General features: G+C 48.6%; 1 protein-coding gene across 1 annotated transcript in view; it reads left to right on the forward strand.

Moving 5' to 3' along the window:
- Positions 1-2535: 2535 nt before the first annotated feature.
- The window catches only part of UBASH3A (ubiquitin associated and SH3 domain containing A), a gene marked incomplete at its 5' end in the record, with an annotated part of 40169 nt that continues 21135 nt past the window's right edge, over positions 2536-21569 (forward strand). Inside the window, 2 exons of the mRNA XM_082247900.1 lie at positions 2536-2628; positions 5590-5725. Coding sequence (XP_082104026.1) covers positions 2536-2628; positions 5590-5725 — 229 coding nt within the window. The remainder of the gene's footprint in view (positions 2629-5589; positions 5726-21569) is intronic.

Here is a 21569-nt window from a genome sequence, read left to right on the forward strand (position 1 = left end):
TTTTAAGAACTTTTTTTTGTGTGATTAATAGTCCCTGGGGTATGACCCAGAACCCTAGGCACTTTTTAGGGGCATTTAGTGGGTTTTAGGGCTTCAAAATGGTGTTTTTTGATTACCGAAGTTTGGGTCCCATTGATTTCAATGGGGTTCTGGAATCCTGACCCGAACTTTCGAGAAATTCGGGTGTTCTGGTCGAACCAAACTTTTCAAAAGTTCGATCATCCCTAAGATGAAGTACTAATAAGGGACAGGGCTGGCATGGTGCATATGGGGTACCAGTAGGGTTTGGGGCTGGTGTGGTAGATAAGGTGAAGTACTAGTAAGGTACGGAGCTGGCATGGTGCATATAGGGTACCAGTAGGGTTTGAGGCTGGTGTGGTAGATAAGGTGAAGTACTAGTAAGGTACGGAGCTGGCATGGTGCATATGGGGTACTGGCAAGGATCAGACACTGTGGAGGCCTCTGCAGGAGATTAAAAATGTAAGAAAGGTTGAAATCGGCGCTACCTTCAAAGTGCTAATGTGCCAAATAAATAAATAAATAAATAAATAGTGTATAAAATAAAGTGCTGGTGTGTATTATTTAAAGTGCTCATATGCTGAGTGATAACGGGTTAATTATTGCAACACTTATCAATCATAAGTGCTAGTGCCAGAAAAAACTTCAAAAGAAACCAAACCCAGTGCTTTACACAAATTAATATTGTGTATTACAGTGGTAAATCGTGGAAGTTTACATAAATAGTATATAAACAGAAAGTGCTTATTTTATTGAATAATGACTGTAAAATAATAACCTGTTATTATGACGTGCTGTGATCAAAAAGTGATGTGAAACTTCACATATATATACAGGTGAAAAAATAAATGAAGTAGTGAGTCCTCTCTAGTAGAGAAATGAGAAAACAGGTGTTGATAAAAAGAAAAAGGAGAGCACGGGTTGCAAACACCAATGTAGCCACCAGGTGTCGCACCCGGCCAGTATACCACCTGTATATCAATAGGGACCAATATGGAATCCTGGGGTTCCCTCACCACGATCTCTCCTCGTCCCGAGTACCTCAGAATACAAAAAGAGAGAGAGAGGGGGACCCCTTGGTGCGATGTATGGTGCCAATCTTTAAAAGGGCGAGGTAGTAACTCACGGTTAGGCTGTCCTCGATCAGTGAAGAGAAGCCGGGAAGCTTCCGCGTTCCACGGCCCAAGCTCCAAATACCGGAAGTGACGTAGTGACGTAAGACTCCACCCTACACGTTTCGTAATACAACGTCTACTGGAGCGGCGTCAACATATCGGGCTCCCGGTGTTAAATAGCCGCACTGTCTCCTAGGTAACCAAATGGCTTCCGCCGCCATATTGGTGCTCTCAGACCTGAAGCCGGACGGAGGACTTTTTTGTATTTATTATAAACTCCATAGCGCTGGTCACCTCCTGCATAAAACATTTCTCTGCAGGAGATTGCATGGGAGGGTCCTGCATCCGGTGTCCTCCAACACATATTGTATATTGCTTTTACTGTACATTTTACATTTGTTACCCAATCTAGATGAAATGTTTGCAAGGCTTCTTATACACATAGATGGTGTTCGGTATCTTATGAATGCATGGAGTCCTATTGCATTTCCCATGCCCTATGAATGAATGGAGTCTTAGGTCCATGTTCATTAAATGAATGGAGTCCTAGGCCCATGTCCTATGAATGAATGGAGTCCTAGGCCCATGTCCTATGAATGAACGGAGTCCTAGGTCCATGTTCATTAAATGAATGGAGTTCTAGGCCCATGTCCTATGAATGAATGGAGTCCTAGGCCCATGTCCTATGAATGAATAGAGTCCTAGGCCCATGTCCTATGAATGAACGGAGTCCTAGGTCCATGTTCATTAAATGAATGGAGTTCTAGGCCCATGTCCTATGAATGAATGGAGTCCTAGGCCCATGTCCTATGAATGAACGGAGTCCTAGGTCCATGTTCATTAAATGAATGGAGTTCTAGGTCCATGTCCTACAAATGAATGGAGTTCTAGGTCCATGTCCTACAAATGAATGGAGTTCTAGGTCCATGTCCTACAAATGAATGGAGTTCTAGACCCATTTCCTATTAATGAATGGAGTCCTAGGCCCATGTCCTACAAATGAATGGAGTTCTAGACCCATTTCCTATTAATGAATAGAGTCCTAGGTCCATGTCCTGTGAATAGAGTCCTAGGCCCATGTCCTATGAATGAATGGAGTTCTAGGTCCATGTCCTACAAATAAATGGAGTTCTAGGTCCATGTCCTATGAATGAATAGAGTCCTAGGCCCATGTCCTGTGAATGAATGGAGTCCGAGGTCCATGTCCTGTGAATGAATGGAGTTCTAGGTCCATGTCCTATAAATAAATGGAGTTCTAGGCCCATGTCCTATTAATGAATGGAGTCCTAGGTCCATGTCCTATGAATGAATAGAGTCCTAGGCCCATGTCCTGTGAATGAATGGAGTCCGAGGTCCATGTCCTACAAATGAATGAATAGAGTCATTACAATGTCTTTTGCAGGTGAGGCTCTCCAGGAATCTCTGGTGAAATGCTCCGCCATCTTCTCTTCTCCAGCATTATGCTGCATTCAGACTGCACAGCAGATAGTGGAAGGTGAGCCAATCTTTTACCTTCTATAGGAAGAGAAATCTCAATTGTTTACCAATGTATCAATATTATCTCCAATATGGAAGTATATGGGCGGACCTTGTGATATTCCTCTGCTGGGGAAGACATACATATTCTGGTACATGCTATATGTATGGTGTCCCCAGAAATAAATGGCCCACTTACATATTGTGGGGTACAGTGCCCAACAAAGGCAGCCTGGATGTTCTTCCTCCATCTTTCCTCTCCACCTTCCTCCTCTTCTCTATCTTAGTCCTCCTCCTCCTCTTCTTCTCTACCCTAGTCTTCTTCCTCCTCTTCTCTATCGTAGTCCTCCTCCTCCTCCTCTTCTCTACGCTAGTCTTCTTCCTCCGCTTCTCTATCGTAGTCCTCCTCCTCCTCCTCTTCTCTACCCTAGTCTTCTTCCTCCTCTTCTCTATCGTAGTCCTCCTCCTCCTCTTCTCTACCCTAGTCTTCTTCCTCCTCTTCTCTATCGTAGTCCTCCTCCTCCTCTTCTCTACCCTAGTCTTCTTCCTCCGCTTCTCTATCGTAGTCCTCCTCCTCCTCCTCTTCTCTACCCTAGTCTTCTTTCTCCTCTTCTCTATCTTAGTCCTCCTCCTCCTCCTCTTCTCTACCCTAGTCTTCTTCCTCCTCTTCTCTATCTTAGTCCTCCTCCTCTTCCTCCTCTTCTCTATCTTAGTCCTCCTCCTCCTCCTCTTCTCTACCCTAGTCTTCTTCCTCCGCTTCTCTATCGTAGTCCTCCTCCTCCTCCTCTTCTCTACCCTAGTCTTCTTTCTCCTCTTCTCTATCTTAGTCCTCCTCCTCCTCCTCTTCTCTACCCTAGTCTTCTTCCTCCTCTTCTCTATCTTAGTCCTCCTCCTCTTCCTCCTCTTCTCTATCTTAGTCCTCCTCCTCCTCCTCTTCTCTACCCTAGTCTTCTTCCTCCTCTTCTCTATCTTAGTCCTCCTCCTCCTCTTCTCTACCCTAGTCTTTTTCCTCCTCTTCTCTATCGTAGTCCTCCTCCTCCTCCTCTTCTCTACCCTAGTCTTCTTTCTCCTCTTCTCTATCTTAGTCCTCCTCCTCCTCCTCTTCTCTACCCTAGTCTTCTTCCTCCTCTTCTCTATCTTAGTCCTCCTCCTCTTCCTCCTCTTCTCTATCTTAGTCCTCCTCCTCCGCTTCTCTACCCTAGTCTTCTTCCTCCGCTTCTCTATCTTAGTCCTCCTTCTGTTTTTCTCCACCTTAGTCACCTTCCTCCTTATCTGTACCTTAGTCCTCACCCTTTTCTCTACTCTAGTCCTCTTACTTTGCTTCTCTTTCTTAGTCCCCTTCCTCCTTATCTGTACCTTAGTCCTCCTCGTCTTCTCTACCTTAATCTTCTTCCTACACTTCCCTATCTTAGTCCTCTTCCTCTCTTCCTTAGTTCCCTTTCTCTTCCTCTCTTCCTTAGTTGTCTTTCTCCTCTTCTTTACCGTAGTCTTCTTCCTCTTCTCCGCCTTAATCCTCTTCCCCCTCTTTTCTACCTTAGTCTTCTTCTTCCTCCTCTTCTCTATTTTAATCCTCTTCCTTCTCTTCCCTACCTTAGTCCTCTTCCTACTCATTCCTACCTTAGTCCTCCTCCTCTTCTCCACCCTAATTATCCTCCTCTTCTCCACCTTAATCCTCCCCCTCCTCTTCTCCACCTTAGTCCTCCTCCTCCTTTTCTCTACCTTAATCCTCTTGGTTCTCTTCTATACCTTAGTCTTCTTCCTCCTCTTCTCCACCTTAGTCCTCCGGCTCCTCCTCTTCTCCCCCTAATACTCTTCCCCCTCTTTTTTACCTTAATCCTTTTCCTCCTCTTCTCTACCTCAGTCTTCCTCCTTATTTTCTCTAACTTAGTCTTCTTCCTCCTCTTCCATATCTTAGTCCTCCTTATCTTCTCCACCTTAGTCCTCCTCCTCTTCTGTATGTTAATCCTCTTCTCTGCCTTAGTCTTTTTCCTCCTCTTCTCCACCTTAATCATCTTCCTGTTAGGCCTGCCAGAGACGCCAACCGCTCCTCCGGTTTCCGGACCAGTAGCCTTGTTGTCCCGGTATGAGGTGGAGGAGCAGATGGGGTCTTGCAGCCAAAATATCGGGACCTCAGATGGTAGTGCAACCAGTGAACTCAGGGAACAACGAGTAAGAAAAGGACTCATGGTTAGGAGTAGGTCGGGAGTCAGACTCCAAGGGAGTGAAGTCCAGTAGAGGGGTCCAGAGCGAGCCGTGTTCGGTAATCAGAGTCAGTACAATCCAAAGGAGTGATCCGTAGAGTAGTCAGGGTAAGCCAAGGTCAGCAACAAGACAAGCAGGAAGCAAAACCTATACTAAGGCGCCAGCAGGAAGTAGAAGAGGGTATTTATGGGTCATAGGAATAGGTAACTGACAACAGCTGGCCACTGGGTGGAGCAAGAGTCTAATACCAAAAGGCAGCTGATAATGAGAAGCTCAGAATAGGAATCTCCCCGTGACCCAGGCAGCAGCGAGATGACCCAGAATACCAGAACTCCAGAACACCAGAACACCAGAGCACCAGAACGACTCCCAGCCAAGGCGTGACACTTCCTCCTCCTCTTCTCTACCTTAGACTTCTTCCTCCTTTTTCCCACCTTTGTCCTTTTCCTCCTCTTCGTGTGTCTGATCATTGGATGGGGGGATGGGTCTGATCATAGGATGGGGTGATGGGTCTGATCATAGGATGGGGGGATGGGTCTGATCATAGGATGGGGGGATGGGTCTGATCATAGGATGGGGGGATGGGTCTGATCATAGGATGGGGGGATGGGTCTGATCATAGGATGGGGGGATGGGTCTGATCATAGGATGGGGGGATGGGTCTGATCATAGGATGGGGGGATGGGTCTGATCATAGGATGGGGGGATGGGTCTGATCATAGGATGGGGGGATGGGTCTGATCAGATGAAGGTAACCAGACAAAGCTCTGTATTGTAGGAATGACTCCGCCCCATCAGGTGAAGATCTGTGTGGATCACCGTCTTTGTGATTGGATGGAGAGTTCAGATCTTCCACATTTTATGGGTATGGAGGACCTGGAGCGCGGCGGGTACAATGTGGATCTACAGTACAGGTGAGTACAGATCATGTGATGGATGGGTCTCTATACACAGACGGTGATATGGTGACTCTGTATATTCCCGGGTCACTGTATAGCTGCTGATCTCTCCAATGTCTTCAATTCCAAAAAATGCCTCAAAATGCCAAATATCAGCCTAATATGTGGGCATCCCCCAGTATTCCAGGCAGGATTGGAGGCTTATCTGCCAGTGTGTGGACATCGGTAACCCTTTGTATTGTCTGCAACTCTACACATGTATGGGCAATTCCCTCTGGTGTATGGATACATTATTGCGGGATCTGGCGTATGGATACATTATTGCGGGATCTGGCGTATGGATACATTATTGCGGGATCTGGCGTATGGGTACATTATTGTGGGATCTGGCGTATGGGTACATTATTGCGGGATCTGGCGTATGGGTACATTATTGCGGGATCTGGCGTATGGATACATTATTGCGGGATCTGGCGTATGGATACATTATTGCGGGATCTGGCGTATGGGTACATTATTGTGGGATCTGGCGTATGGGTACATTATTGCGGGATCTGGCGTATGGGTACATTATTGTGGGATCTGGCGTATGGGTACATTATTGCGGGATCTGGTGTATGGGTACATTATTGTGGGATCTGGCGTATGGATACATTATTGCGGGATCTGGCGTATGGGTACATTATTGTGGGATCTGGCGTATGGGTACATTATTGCGGGATCTGGCGTATGGGTACATTATTGTGGGATCTGGCGTATGGGTACATTATTGCGGGATCTGGCGTATGGGTACATTATTGTGGGATCTGGCGTATGGGTACATTATTGTGGGATCTGGCGTATGGGTACATTATTGTGGGATCTGGCGTATGGATACATTATTGCGGGATCCGGCATATGGATACATTATTGCAGGATCTGGCGTATGGGTACATTATTGCGGGATCTGGTGTATGGGTACATTATTGTGGGATCTGGTGTATGGGTACATTATTGTGGGATCTGGCGTATGGGTACATTATTGTGGGATCCGGCATATGGATACATTATTGCAGGATCTGGCGTATGGGTACATTATTGTGGGATCTGGTGTATGGGTACATTATTGTGGGATCTGGCGTATGGATACATTATTGTGGGATCTGGTGTATGGATACATTATTGTGGGATCTGGTGTATGAGTACATTATTGTGGGATCTGGTGTATGGGTACATTATTGTGTGATCTGGTGTATGGGTACATTATTGTGGGATCTGGTGTATGGGTACATTATTGTGGGATCTGGTGTATGGGTACATTATTGCGGGATCTGGCGTATGGGTACATTATTGCGGGATCTGGTGTATGAGTACATTATTGTGGGATCTGGCGTATGGATACATTATTGCGGGATCTGGCGTATGGGTACATTATTGCGGGATCTGGCGTATGGGTACATTATTGCGGGATCTGGCGTATGGATACATTATTGCGGGATCTGGTGTATGGATACATTATTGTGGGATCTGGTGTATGGGTACATTATTGTGGGATCTGGTGTATGGGTACATTATTGTGGGATCTGGTGTATGAGTACATTATTGTGGGATCTGGTGTATGGGTACATTATTGTGTGATCTGGTGTATGGGTACATTATTGTGGGATCTGGTGTATGGGTACATTATTGTGGGATCTGGTGTATGGGTACATTATTGCGGGATCTGGCGTATGGGTACATTATTGCGGGATCTGGTGTATGAGTACATTATTGTGGGATCTGGCGTATGGATACATTATTGCGGGATCTGGCGTATGGGTACATTATTGCGGGATCTGGCGTATGGGTACATTATTGCGGGATCTGGCGTATGGATACATTATTGCGGGATCTGGTGTATGGATACATTATTGTGGGATCTGGTGTATGGGTACATTATTGTGGGATCTGGTGTATGGGTACATTATTGTGGGATCTGGTGTATGGGTACATTATTGCGGGATCTGGCGTATGGATACATTATTGTGGGATCTGGCGTATGGATACATTATTGCGGGATCTGGCGTATGGGTACATTATTGTGGGATCTGGCGTATGGATACATTATTGTGGGATCTGGCGTATGGGTACATTATTGTGGGATCTGGCGTATGGGTACATTATTGCGGGATCTGGCGTATGGGTACATTATTGCGGGATCTGGTGTATGGATACATTATTGTGGGATCTGGTGTATGGGTACATTATTGTGGGATCTGGTGTATGGGTACATTATTGTGGGATCTGGTGTATGGGTACATTATTGCGGGATCTGGCGTATGGATACATTATTGTGGGATCTGGCGTATGGATACATTATTGCGGGATCTGGCGTATGGATACATTATTGCGGGATCTGGCGTATGGGTACATTATTGTGGGATCTGGCGTATGGGTACATTATTGTGGGATCTGGCGTATGGGTACATTATTGTGGGATCTGGTGTATGGGTACATTATTGTGGGATCTGGTGTATGGGTACATTATTGCGGGATCTGGCGTATGGTACATTATTGTGGGATCTGGTGTATGGGTACATTATTGTGGGATCTGGCGTATGGATACATTATTGTGGGATCTGGCGTATGGGTACATTATTGCGGGATCTGGCGTATGGGTACATTATTGCGGGATCTGGCGTATGGGTACATTATTGTGGGATCTGGCGTATGGGTACATTATTGCGGGATCTGGCGTATGGGTACATTATTGTGGGATCTGGCGTATGGGTACATTATTGTGGGATCTGGCGTATGGGTACATTATTGTGAGATCTGGCGTATGGGTACAATATTGTGGGATCTGGCGTATGGGTACATTATTGCGGGATCTGGCATATGGGTACATTATTGCGGGATCTGGTGTATGGGTACATTATTGTGGGATCTGGTGTATGGGTACATTATTGTGGGATCTGGTGTATGGGTACATTATTGTGGGATCTGGCGTATGGGTACATTATTGTGGGATCTGGTGTATGGGTACATTATTGTGGGATCTGGCGTATGGGTACAATATTGTGAGATCTGGCGTATGGGTACAATATTGTGGGATCTGGCGTATGGATACATTATTGCGGGATCTGGTGTATGGATACATTATTGTGGGATCTGGTGTATGGGTACATTATTGTGGGATCTGGCGTATGGGTACATTATTGCGGGATCTGGCGTATGGATACATTATTGCGGGATCTGGTGTATGGATACATTATTGTGGGATCTGGTGTATGGGTACATTATTGTGGGATCTGGTGTATGGGTACATTATTGTGGGATCTGGTGTATGGGTACATTATTGCGGGATCTGGCGTATGGATACATTATTGTGGGATCTGGCGTATGGATACATTATTGCGGGATCTGGCGTATGGGTACATTATTGTGGGATCTGGCGTATGGATACATTATTGTGGGATCTGGCGTATGGGTACATTATTGTGGGATCTGGCGTATGGGTACATTATTGCGGGATCTGGCGTATGGGTACATTATTGCGGGATCTGGTGTATGGATACATTATTGTGGGATCTGGTGTATGGGTACATTATTGTGGGATCTGGTGTATGGGTACATTATTGTGGGATCTGGTGTATGGGTACATTATTGCGGGATCTGGCGTATGGATACATTATTGTGGGATCTGGCGTATGGATACATTATTGCGGGATCTGGCGTATGGATACATTATTGCGGGATCTGGCGTATGGGTACATTATTGTGGGATCTGGCGTATGGGTACATTATTGTGGGATCTGGCGTATGGGTACATTATTGTGGGATCTGGTGTATGGGTACATTATTGTGGGATCTGGTGTATGGGTACATTATTGCGGGATCTGGCGTATGGTACATTATTGTGGGATCTGGTGTATGGGTACATTATTGTGGGATCTGGCGTATGGATACATTATTGTGGGATCTGGCGTATGGGTACATTATTGCGGGATCTGGCGTATGGGTACATTATTGCGGGATCTGGCGTATGGGTACATTATTGTGGGATCTGGCGTATGGGTACATTATTGCGGGATCTGGCGTATGGGTACATTATTGTGGGATCTGGCGTATGGGTACATTATTGTGGGATCTGGCGTATGGGTACAATATTGTGGGATCTGGCGTATGGGTACATTATTGCGGGATCTGGCATATGGGTACATTATTGCGGGATCTGGTGTATGGGTACATTATTGTGGGATCTGGTGTATGGGTACATTATTGTGGGATCTGGTGTATGGGTACATTATTGTGGGATCTGGCGTATGGGTACATTATTGTGGGATCTGGTGTATGGGTACATTATTGTGGGATCTGGCGTATGGGTACAATATTGTGAGATCTGGCGTATGGGTACAATATTGTGGGATCTGGCGTATGGATACATTATTGCGGGATCTGGTGTATGGATACATTATTGTGGGATCTGGTGTATGGGTACATTATTGTGGGATCTGGCGTATGGGTACATTATTGTGGGATCTGGCGTATGGGTACATTATTGTGGGATCTGGCGTATGGATACATTATTGCGGGATCTGGCGTATGGGTACATTATTGTGGGATCTGGCGTATGGGTACATTATTGCGGGATCTGGCGTATGGGTACATTATTGTGGGATCTGGCGTATGGGTACATTATTGCGGGATCTGGCGTATGGGTACATTATTGCGGGATCTGGCGTATGGGTACATTATTGTGGGATCTGGCGTATGGGTACATTATTGCGGGATCTGGCGTATGGGTACATTATTGTGGGATCTGGCGTATGGGTACATTATTGTGGGATCTGGCGTATGGGTACATTATTGTGAGATCTGGCGTATGGGTACAATATTGTGGGATCTGGCGTATGGGTACATTATTGCGGGATCTGGCATATGGGTACATTATTGCGGGATCTGGTGTATGGGTACATTATTGTGGGATCTGGTGTATGGGTACATTATTGTGGGATCTGGTGTATGGGTACATTATTGTGGGATCTGGCGTATGGGTACATTATTGTGGGATCTGGTGTATGGGTACATTATTGTGGGATCTGGCGTATGGGTACAATATTGTGAGATCTGGCGTATGGGTACAATATTGTGGGATCTGGCGTATGGATACATTATTGCGGGATCTGGCGTATGGGTACAATATTGTGGGATCTGGCGTATGGATACATTATTGTGGGATCTGGTGTATGGGTACAATATTGCGGGATCTGGTGTATGGGTACATTATTGTGGGATCTGGTGTATGGGTACATTATTGTGGGATCTGGTGTATGGGTACATTATTGTGGGATCTGGCGTATGGATACATTATTGTGGGATCTGGCGTATGGGTACATTATTGCGAGATCTGGCGTATGGATACATTATTGCGGGATCTGGCGTATGGATACATTATTGCGGGATCTGGCGTATGGGTACATTATTGCGGGATCTGGCGTATGGGTACATTATTGCGAGATCTGGCGTATGGATACATTATTGCGGGATCTGGCGTATGGGTACATTATTGCGGGATCTGGCGTATGGATACATTATTGTGGGATCTGGTGTATGGATACATTATTGTGGGATCTGGTGTATGGATACATTATTGTGGGATCTGGTGTATGGATACATTATTGCGGGATCTGGCGTATGGGTACATTATTGCGGGATCTGGCGTATGGATACATTATTGCGGGATCTGGCGTATGGATACATTATTGCGGGATCTGGTCATGTGGTCATGTGAGAATCAAAGGTTATGGCAGTTCCCTGATGAGCTGCAGACTGTGTGCAGCAATAGATTAGGCAGAGTCTGTCTGATGCTGTGGGGTGCCCCCCCCCCCCCCACACACACTCCTCTTCTGTATATTACATTTAGGAGGGACACCGCTGAGCCCGTGCCCTCTCCACCAGTCCAACGTACCTCTGCCACCTTCCTTCCAGTAACAGAATGGGGTCCCACCAAGCTCCTAGTGTGGGCCTCATGCATGCACTTACCTAACTCTTTCCTCTCTCCCATACCATGTGGCCAAACCATGGGTTTTGGGTTATTGCGACTGACTGACCATGCTCTGCGACCGATAGGGATCTGAGACCGACTGACCGTGCTCTGTGACTGACAGTGATCGGCGACTAACTGACCAGCTCTGTGACCGATAGCGTTCTGGGACTGACTGACCGTGCCCCGAGACTGTTAGCGATCTGTGACTGACTGACCACGATCTGCGACTGATAGTGATCCGTGACTGACCGTGCCCTGCGACTGTTAGCGACCTGCAACTGACTGACCGTGCACTGCGACTGACTGTGCCTGCGACTGACTGTGCCTGCGACTGACTGACTGTGCCCTACGACTGACTGTGCCCTGCGACTGAGTGCCTGGGAGGACTGGTAAGTATTTTAGTGACTGGTGAGTATCTTAGCGACTGGTGGGGACCCCAGGTTTAGTACCAGGGGAGTTAGAGGTAGTGTAGGTAAGGAATAGAAGGTCGTTACCATTATCCCCATAGAGTAGTGGGTAATAATGTCCGACAGGATTGGGGATGCCATTTAGTGCACTTCTTGCGGCATGTATGCGTTCCTTGATGAACAAATCGAGGGCGAATACTGCTGAGCAAGATGTGAGCGACTTGTTTCTCTGGAAGCCCAGATCGTGGATCTAGAGAACACAGTGGCAACACTGCGTAGCATCTACAACCTGGAAAGGAGCTTGGACTTTACCCATCAGGCGCTGGTAGGGGTCAGCATAGAGGAGGGAGGAGTTGAGGAGATGCAGGCAGCAGAGGTACGCAGCTGGGTGACTGTTAGGAAGGGTAGAGGGAGGAGAGTCAGGGAGGCCAGTCCTGAGTTGGTACACCCTAACAAATTTGCCGAGTTGCAGGTTGAGGGGGATATCAACTCAGGGGTGGCAGAGCTGGAGAACACGCCCTCCCCCAGCTGCCAGGGGAGGGACGGCTCCAGGAAGAAGGGGGGCCGTAACGCAGGAAAGGTTAGAAAGGTTGTGGTAGTTGGGGACTCAATTATCAAGAGGACAGAGAGGGAAATCTGTAAGAAAGATCTTGTGAACCGAACAGTTTGTTGTTTACCGGGCGCCCGAGTTCGGCACATCGCAGATCTGGCAGACAGATTGTTGTGCGGGGCTGGGGATGACCCAGCGGTCATGGTGCATGTGGGCACTAATGACAAAGTAAAAGGTAGGTGGAGGATCCTTAAGAACGATTTCAGGGGCTTAGGTAATAGATTGAGGAAAAGGACCTCCAAGGTGGTTTTCTCTGAAATACTGCCTGTACCTCGAGCCACACAGGAGAGGCAGAAGGAGATTAGGGAAGTTAACAAGTGGCTGAGGAATTGGTGTAGGAAGGAGGGGTTTGGGTTCCTGGAGAACTGGGCTGACTTCTCAGTCGGCTACCGGCTCTTTAGTAAGGATGGGCTGCACCTTAATGGGGGCGGTACAGCTCTTTTGGGGAGAAAGATGGCCACCAAGTTGGAGGGACTTTTAAACTAGGAGACGGGGGGGAGGGCTCAGAAGTAGAGTCAGTCAGGAGGGAGCAGAGGACTGAAGGCAGTTGTAGGGTCAGCAGCGACAGTAGGTCCACAATGTCAATCGGTAGGTCTGTGCGGGAAAACCTCAGACCAAACAGGAATAAACATAACCGTCAATCACGTTTAACTTCCGTAAAACTAAGAGGGGTATATGCTAATGCCAGGAGCCTAGCTAATAAAATGGATGAGTTGGAAATATTGGTACATGAGGAGGACATAGACCTTGTGGGAATAACAGAAACTTGGTTCGATCCCTCACATGACTGGCTGGCCAATATCCAAGGGTATTCGGTGTACCGGAAGGACAGGGTAGGAAAAAGAGGGGGAGGGGTATGTCTCTACATCAAGAACAATATAAAGGTGCTAGAAAGGAGTGACATTACGGATGGGATGAGCATGGATTTAGAATCTGTGTGGATAGAACTCCATAGGGAAGGAGATAAGGGGAAAGTAATTGTGGGGGTTTGCTATAGGCCACCTAACCAAGGGGAGGAGGTAGAGCTGGAATTTATATCACTGTTGGGTAAAGTGGCAAAACTGGGATCAGTCATCATATTGGGGGACTTCAATTATCCCGACATTGACTGGGATGAGGGGACTGCACACTCACAGAAGGCCCGTCTATTCACGGAAACCTTACAGGATAATTACATGTCACAGTTGGTGGATTCTCCGACTAGAGAGAATGCTATCCTGGATCTATTGATCACTAATGACCCAGACATAATCTCGCAGGTAGGAGTCCAGGACAACCTGGGCTCTAGCGATCACAGGATGATCACATTTAGTGTAAATAACAATATAACAAGGCAAGTGGGGAACATAAGAACCCTAAACTTCAGAAGGGCAAACTTTCCAAAATTGTACTCATTGATGGAAAGGGTAAACTGGGACCAAACCCTGGGATCCCTGACCACAGAGGAAAAATGGGAATGCTTTAGGAACATATTAAACAAATGCATCTTGCAGTGCATTCCTATGGGAAATAAATTTAGAAGAGACAAAGCCAAACCTGGCTGGCTAAACCGTAGCGTTAAAAAACTTATTAGGGGAAAAAAATTGGCCTTCAAGAAGTATAAATCAGAGGGCACAGTATCGGCTTTCCAGCAATACAAGGAGGCAAATAAGAAAAGTAAACACGAAATCAAGATGGCTAAAATCAACTTTGAGAGACAAATAGCGGAGGATAGTAAAAAAAACCCAAAGAAATTCTTTAACCACCTCAATGCTGGGCACTTAAACCCCCTTCCTTCCCAGACCAATTTTCAGCTTTTAGCACTGTTGCATTTTGAATGACAATTGCGCGGTCATGCAACACTGTACCTAAACCAAATTTGCGTAATTTTTTCCCCACAAATAGAGCTTTCTTTTGGTGGTATTTGATCACTGTCAGGTTTTTTCTTTTTTGGTGCACAAATAAGAAAAGACAGAAAAGTTTGAAAAAAAAAAAAAAGTTTTTTTGTTTAGGTTATAAAATTTTGTGAATAGATAAGTTTTTTCCTGCACTGATGAGCACTGATGATGCCGCACTGACAGGCACTGATGAGGAGACACTGATGGGCTGGCACTGATGGGGTGGCACTGTTGGGGTGGCACTGATAAGCAGCACTGATATGCAGCACTGATGGGCACTGATATGTGGCACTGATAGATAGCACTGATATGCAGCATTGGTGGGCACTGATAGGCAGCGCTGATGGGCACTGATAGGCAGCACTGATGGGCACTGATCGGCGGCACTGATGGGCACTGATGGGCACTGATAGGCGGCACTGATAGGTGGCACTGATGGGTGGCACTGATCGGCACTGATGGGCACTGATAGGCAGCACTGGTGGGCAATAATGGGCACTGGTGGGCGGCACTGATAGATGGCAATAACGGGCACTGGTGGGCAGCAATGATAGATGGAATTGGTGGGCAGCACTAATAGGGGGGCACCACTGGCAGGCTCTCTGAGCCCTGTTTGCCATCCCTGGTGGCCATGGTGGGCATCCCTGGTGGTCATGGGTGGGCATCCCTGGTGGCTCTAGTGGCACCCCCTCCCCCCAGGGCTGCACTGGTAATCAATCATCTGATTACCAGCACAGACCCCCCCTGTGATCAGTGAGTAATTAGAAATACTCACTGATCACCCCAGCTGCAGTATCGATCCGCTGCTTTTCTCCTCACTGACAGGATCTGTCAGGAGGAGAAGAGATCGAAGCCGTTACAACGGCTGTATTGACATTACATGACGGCTGTGATTGGACACAGCCGTCATGTGATCAGGAGGGCCAATCACAGGGCCCTCCTGCCGAGGCTTGTTGCTCTGTGTCCTAGGGACACAGGCACATCGAGATTGCGCCGCTGCGCGTGCCCGTGGCGGCGTGATCTCTCTCCTTCTGAAGGACGTTCCAGAACGTCCGATCAGAAGGAGGAGACTCCCACCCGGCCGTATATTTACAATGGCCCGGGTGGGAGGTGGTTAAATATATCAACAGCAAAAAAACTAGGGCAGAGCATATTGCACACATAATTAACGATGATGGGGGGATGGTTACAGAGGACACTGAAAAAGCAACCGTGCTGAATGCTTTTTTCTCGTCAGTCTTTACTCAGGATAAGGAGGGGTACACTGACCATGACTGTATGGGGTACACTGACCATGACTGTATGGTGTACACTGACCATGACTGTATGGGGTACACTGACCATGACTGTATGGGGTACACTGACCATGACTGTATGGGGTACACTGACCATGACTGTATGGTTAGTAGTAATACACAGGACTTGCCGCTATGGCTAACAGAGGGTGAAATCAGTGAAAGGCTGGATAAAATTAACACAAATAAATCACCAGGCCCGGGTGGCGTACATCCGAGAGTACTCAGGGAACTCAGTAAGATTATATCTAGACCACTGTTCCTGATCTTTGCTGACAGTATTAGGACAGGAGATGTACCAGGGGATTGGAGGAAAGCAAACGTGATTCCGATATTCAAAAAGGGGCAGAGGCATATCCCGGGAAATTATAGGCCTGTCAGTCTGACATCAGTAGTATGTAAACTACTGGAGGGGATGATAAGGGACTATATCGTAGAGTTTGCTAAAGACAACAACATCATCAGCAGTAATCAGCACGGGTTTACAAATGGGCGTTCTTGTCAAACCAATCTCTTAACATTCTACGAGGAGGTGAGCTGTGAGCTAGATAGGGGCAGACCAGTGGATGTGGGGTACCTGGATAGGGGCAGACCAGTGGATGTGGGGTACCTGGATAGGGGGAGACCAGTGGATGTGGTGTACCTGGATAGGGGGAGACCAGTGGATGTGGTGTACCTGGATAGGGGCAGACCAGTGAATGTGGTGTACCTGGATAGGGGGAGACCAGTGGATGTGGGGTACCTAGATAGGGGGAGACCAGTGGATGTGGTGTACTTGGATTTCGCTAAGGCGTTTGATACAGTTCCCCACAAGCGCTTAATTTATAAAATAAGGTCTGCAGGTATCGACAGCAGGTTTTGCTCTTGGATACGGAACTGGCTAAAAGGGCGTGTCCAAAGGGTGGTAATAAACAGCGCATACTCAGACTGGTCTGAGGTAGTAAGCGGGGTCCCCCAAGGCTCAGTCCTGGGACCAACCTTGTTCAATTTATTCATAAACAGCATTGAGGTCGGGATCAGGAGTTCGTTATCAGTTTTTGCAGATGACACAAAATTGGCCAGGGCAATAACTGCACAGCATGAAGCAGATATCCTACAGAATGACCTGGACAAAATTACAGAGAGGGCAACGACATGGCTAATGAGGTTTAATGTGGAGAAGTGGAAGGTTTTGCACTTGGGGACTAAAAACATAAAAACACAATACACGTTAGGAGGGGAACCCTTGGGGGAATCAAAAATGGAGAAAGATCTGGGAGTCTTGGTTGATGATAGATTAGGAAACAGCATGCAATGTCAAGCGGCAGCTGCCAAAGCCGGCAGAATATTAGCATGCATAAAGAAAGGGATGTATTCCAGAGATAAGACTATAATCCTTCCACTTTATAAAACTCTGGTCCAACCTCATCTGGAGTATTCTGTCCAGTTCTGGTCGCCAGTCCTCAGAAGGGATGTGTTGGAGCTGGAGAGAGTCCAGAGAAGGGCAACTAAACTAATTAGGGGATTGGAGGACCTTAATTATGAAGAGTGTCTACAATCGCTCGATTTATTCTCCCTGGAGAAGAGACGCCTGAGAGGGGAAATGATAGCAATTTATAAATACCTCACTGGTGATCTCAGCATAGAAAAAAAGCTGTTCAATCGAAGGGATTGCATGAGGATTCGAGGGCATACAATGCGATTAGAGGAGAAGTGTTTTAACCTCAGGCAACGCAAGGGGTTCTTTACTGTTAGGGCTACAAGATTGTGGAATTCTCTACCACAAGAGGTGGTTTCTGCGGGTAGTATGGTGGCTTTCAAAAGACTCTTAGACTTACATCTCAAGGATCAGAACATTCAGGGGTATGAGAGATGATTACAGCCACACACACCTACACAGGGGGAACTCCGCCCACACACACCTACACAGGGGGAACTCCGCCCACACACACCTACACAGGGGGAACTCCGCCCACACACACCTACACAGGGGGAACTCCGCCCACACACACCTACACAGGGGGAACTGGATGTACTATTGTCTTTATTCAACCTCACCTACAATGTAACTATGTAGTCCTGGTATGCTGGTTCGGTCCTGGTTGCTGGCCCCCTCGCTACTGGAGGATCTGCCACCTACACCAGGTACCGCGCTTCATGCCCACATGCAATGTACCTTGCACTATATCTGGATTACCTATAGCAACTGCATTACTCCTCCTCCTTCGTGCCTTGCTGAGTAGACCTTCCATAGCAGCTTTGCTTCATACCCCACATGTGCTGTACTGACCCTTGTTCTTCATACCCCACATGTGCTGTACTGACCCTTGTTCTATATACCCCACATGTGCTGTACTGACCCTTGTTCTATATACCCCACATGTGCTGTACTGACCCTTGTTCTATATACCCCACATGTGCTGTACTGACCCTTGTTCTATATACCCCACATGTGCTGTACTGACCCTTGTTCTTCATACCCCACATGTGCTGTACTGACCCTTGTTCTTCATACCCCACATGTGCTGTACTGACCCTTGTTCTTCATACCCCACATGTGCTGTACTGACCCTTGTTCTTCATACCCCACATGTGCTGTACTGACCCTTGTTCTTCATACCCCACATGTGCTGTACTGACCCTTGTTCTATATACCCCACATGTGCTGTACTGACCCTTGTTCTATATACCCCACATGTGCTGTACTGACCCTTGTTCTTCATACCCCACATGTGCTGTACTGACCCTTGTTCTATATACCCCACATGTGCTGTACTGACCCTTGTTCTTTCATAAGCCAACATTTACCCCTTTAACTGACTTCAGTGCAGGCTTAGAACAGTTGATGTAACTTCACTGAAGATTTTGCAGCACAGTCCAACCAGAACATTACAGTGCAACATATTTTAACAAACTCAATTAGGCTGCCCAGGTTCACCTCAACAAGGTAGTAGTCCTTGAGTGGCATCCTCCAAGGCTTGGTAGATCTCCAGGCTCCCGGGTCTTTCCGACAGACTGCTGGGCTCAGCACCTCGTGGGACCCCGAGAGATCGACCCCAAACCCAGCCTTCCCCTTCTTTTTAGATCAGTGTGGATAGGAGGGGGTCCAAAAAAGTCCGGGAACAGTGTGCAGAACATTAAAGTACAACTATAGGCAAAACTTTTTTTATTTATTTTGGATGGAGTAAAGAAGGATTATAACCCCTGATTTTTTTCACCATCTGTGTCCCATTGCAGATATTTCCCTTCACTTCCAGCAAGGCCCGAAGCGGAAAAAAAAAAAAAAATAGCGCAGGGCAGACATGACCATGTGAAGAGGGGAGACAGGGCAGGTAGGAGTTAAACAAAGTTTGTTTTGGTTTGGGGGGATTCAGGGATTGGTGGACTATGTTTGGGTGGGGTTGGAGGTACAGTTAAGAGGGGTGGTCTCTAAGTTTTGGAGGTCAGTGAAGATCAACGGACGAAAGAAGAAGAAGCTTGTCACCCACCTTCTTGTCCTGCAGAGCATCTCGTGTTTCCCTGGTCCGGTGCTGCGATGGCAGAGGTGGACATTTTGATGGCCCAAATCAAGGCTGCTGCCGCGGGGAAGGGGACCGAGTGGCTCCGGGCCCAGGTCTCGGCTTTGGTGGGGGTTCAGGACGCTCCCCAGGCGGCAAGGGGGCTGGCGGTCCCACGGGCTCGGAGGTCGCGGCTTTCGGAGCGCTTCTCACTGGACTCTTCCCCTCGAGCTCAGCGTCACCCTAGGAGCCCCGACAGGGACCCTTTAGGGCCGCCGGCTAAGCATGCCTCTGCTGCCGCCGTGCGTGCCTCTGGGAGGAATCCTCTGCAGGGACGGAGCTCTGGGGGCAGGGGGAGGAGGCGGGCTTCGGTCTCTCCCCGTCCCTCACGTCGTGGCTCAAGTGGACTTGCGGGCTTCTCTACTGGCGATGCTCCGGTCGGTGGGGAGCCTCGGCGTGGGAGTGATGCCGGTGCGGCCGGAGGCTACAGGGATCGGAGCAACTCGGAGTCGGCCTCGGCCAGGCGCAGGGAGATGACGCAGCGCGGCAAGTCACATGGCAGGGTCACCGAGAGTTAGTCCGGGTCGATGAGGTCTTAGTCGGGCGGAGCTGGAGCAAGGGGGCGTGGATGCCTGCCGCTCGGCTCCACGGCTTCTGGGAGTGCGCCACCTGGAGGGCCGATGCAGGAAGTGTCCGGGGAAGATCGTTCGGAAGGTGAGGTGTCCGGATCGGAGGGAAAAGAGGATGTCGGTGTCAGGTCGGTGGCGAGGGAGGCTGGATCGGCGGCTGGGGGGACCCCCCCTGGGCAGCCAGGTGAGGTCACATTTTCTTCCCTATCTTTGCCTGATTTGCGGGGGTTGTTTGATGTGGGGGGTGGGGGTGCTGCGGTTGCACAGGTTGGGGGGGCTCCTCGGCCAGTGGGGGTGGCCGCTTCGGATGTGGGAGCTGACGGGGGTTTGGGGGGCTTTCTCTTGGGTCTGCGGGACTTAATAGGACGTTTGGCGCCGGGGGGTGGTGTTCGCCCGCTTCCTGCGGCGGCTTGGATTCCTCTGGCGGGGGGATTGGGCACGGAGCCCACGGGGATCCCTGCGCTGGTGGGGCCGTCTTCCTCGGGGTCTGGTCCGGGGGTGGCTGCTGTGCCCCAGTTGACCGGGTCGCCTGCGGTAGAGGCGGTGACTGCGGGGGACAAGACCGGGACACCAAAGGAGGGGAAGGCGGACGCGGTTCGCCTGGACGATTCGGCAAAAGGTGAGGTATATGTTTGTTTTGAGGGTCTGTTGGGGGCACATTTGAAGCAGGAGGTCCGTGAGAAGATTTGGAAGGGTGAGTACGTGGAAATTTTCACGCTGTTGCCCCTTGAGAAGTTCAACCTTGACAGGGTTAAACCGGAGGAAAGCAAGAAGGAGGACGAAGAGGCGCGGCGATACCGGCTTATCCCGCGTACGTTCCTCAATTGGTTGCAGGCGTTTGCCATTCTGGCGGGTGTCATTGGGGAAAAGGCACCGGAAAACTGCTCGGCCCTATTCTGTTACCTAGACGCTATCGGGGAGGCCTATTGGGTCTACGGGGGGTCGGCCTGGCTGCGGTACGATAAACAGTTCCGTCAGCGGAAGGCGGTTAGGCCGTCCTTGCAGTGGGATCACAAGGACATCAGCCTGTGGATGCGGCTCATGTCCTCTGCGAGAGCTCCGAATCAGTTTTTTCCAGGGGGGGCCGGAGGTTCTGCGACCCCTGGACAGCCGGCCGCGAAGAAGAGGGGTTTCTGCTGGCAATTCAATGAGGGTTCCTGTAAGTTTGGAGGGACCTGTCTCTTCAAACACGAATGCTCCGGTTGCGGAGGTTCCCATTCCTTGTCTCGGTGTTTCAAGTCCGGTAAGGGGCGTTCCGGAGAGTCTGCGCACAAAGGGGACGACGCCGGTGAGGGTGGAAAGGCTGCGGCCTTTTCTAAGTAGGTACCCCGATAGGGCGGCTGCCAGACTGTTGGGGGAGGGTTTTTCGGTGGGTTTTCGTATCCCTTGCTCTTTGGCCTCGGTGCCACCGTTGGCAAGGAATTTGCGTTCGGCTTTGTGACACCCTTTAGTGGTGTCGGATAAACTGAACAAGGAGGTGGCTCTCGGTCGCATGGCGGGCCCGTTTTCCGCTGTTCCCTTACGGGACTTGGTGGTTTCTCCGTTGGGTGTAGTTCCC

This window comes from Pelophylax lessonae (genome assembly GCF_965119305.1).
Source record: "Pelophylax lessonae genome assembly, chromosome: 2".
NCBI classification, from domain to species: Eukaryota; Metazoa; Chordata; class Amphibia; order Anura; family Ranidae; genus Pelophylax; species Pelophylax lessonae.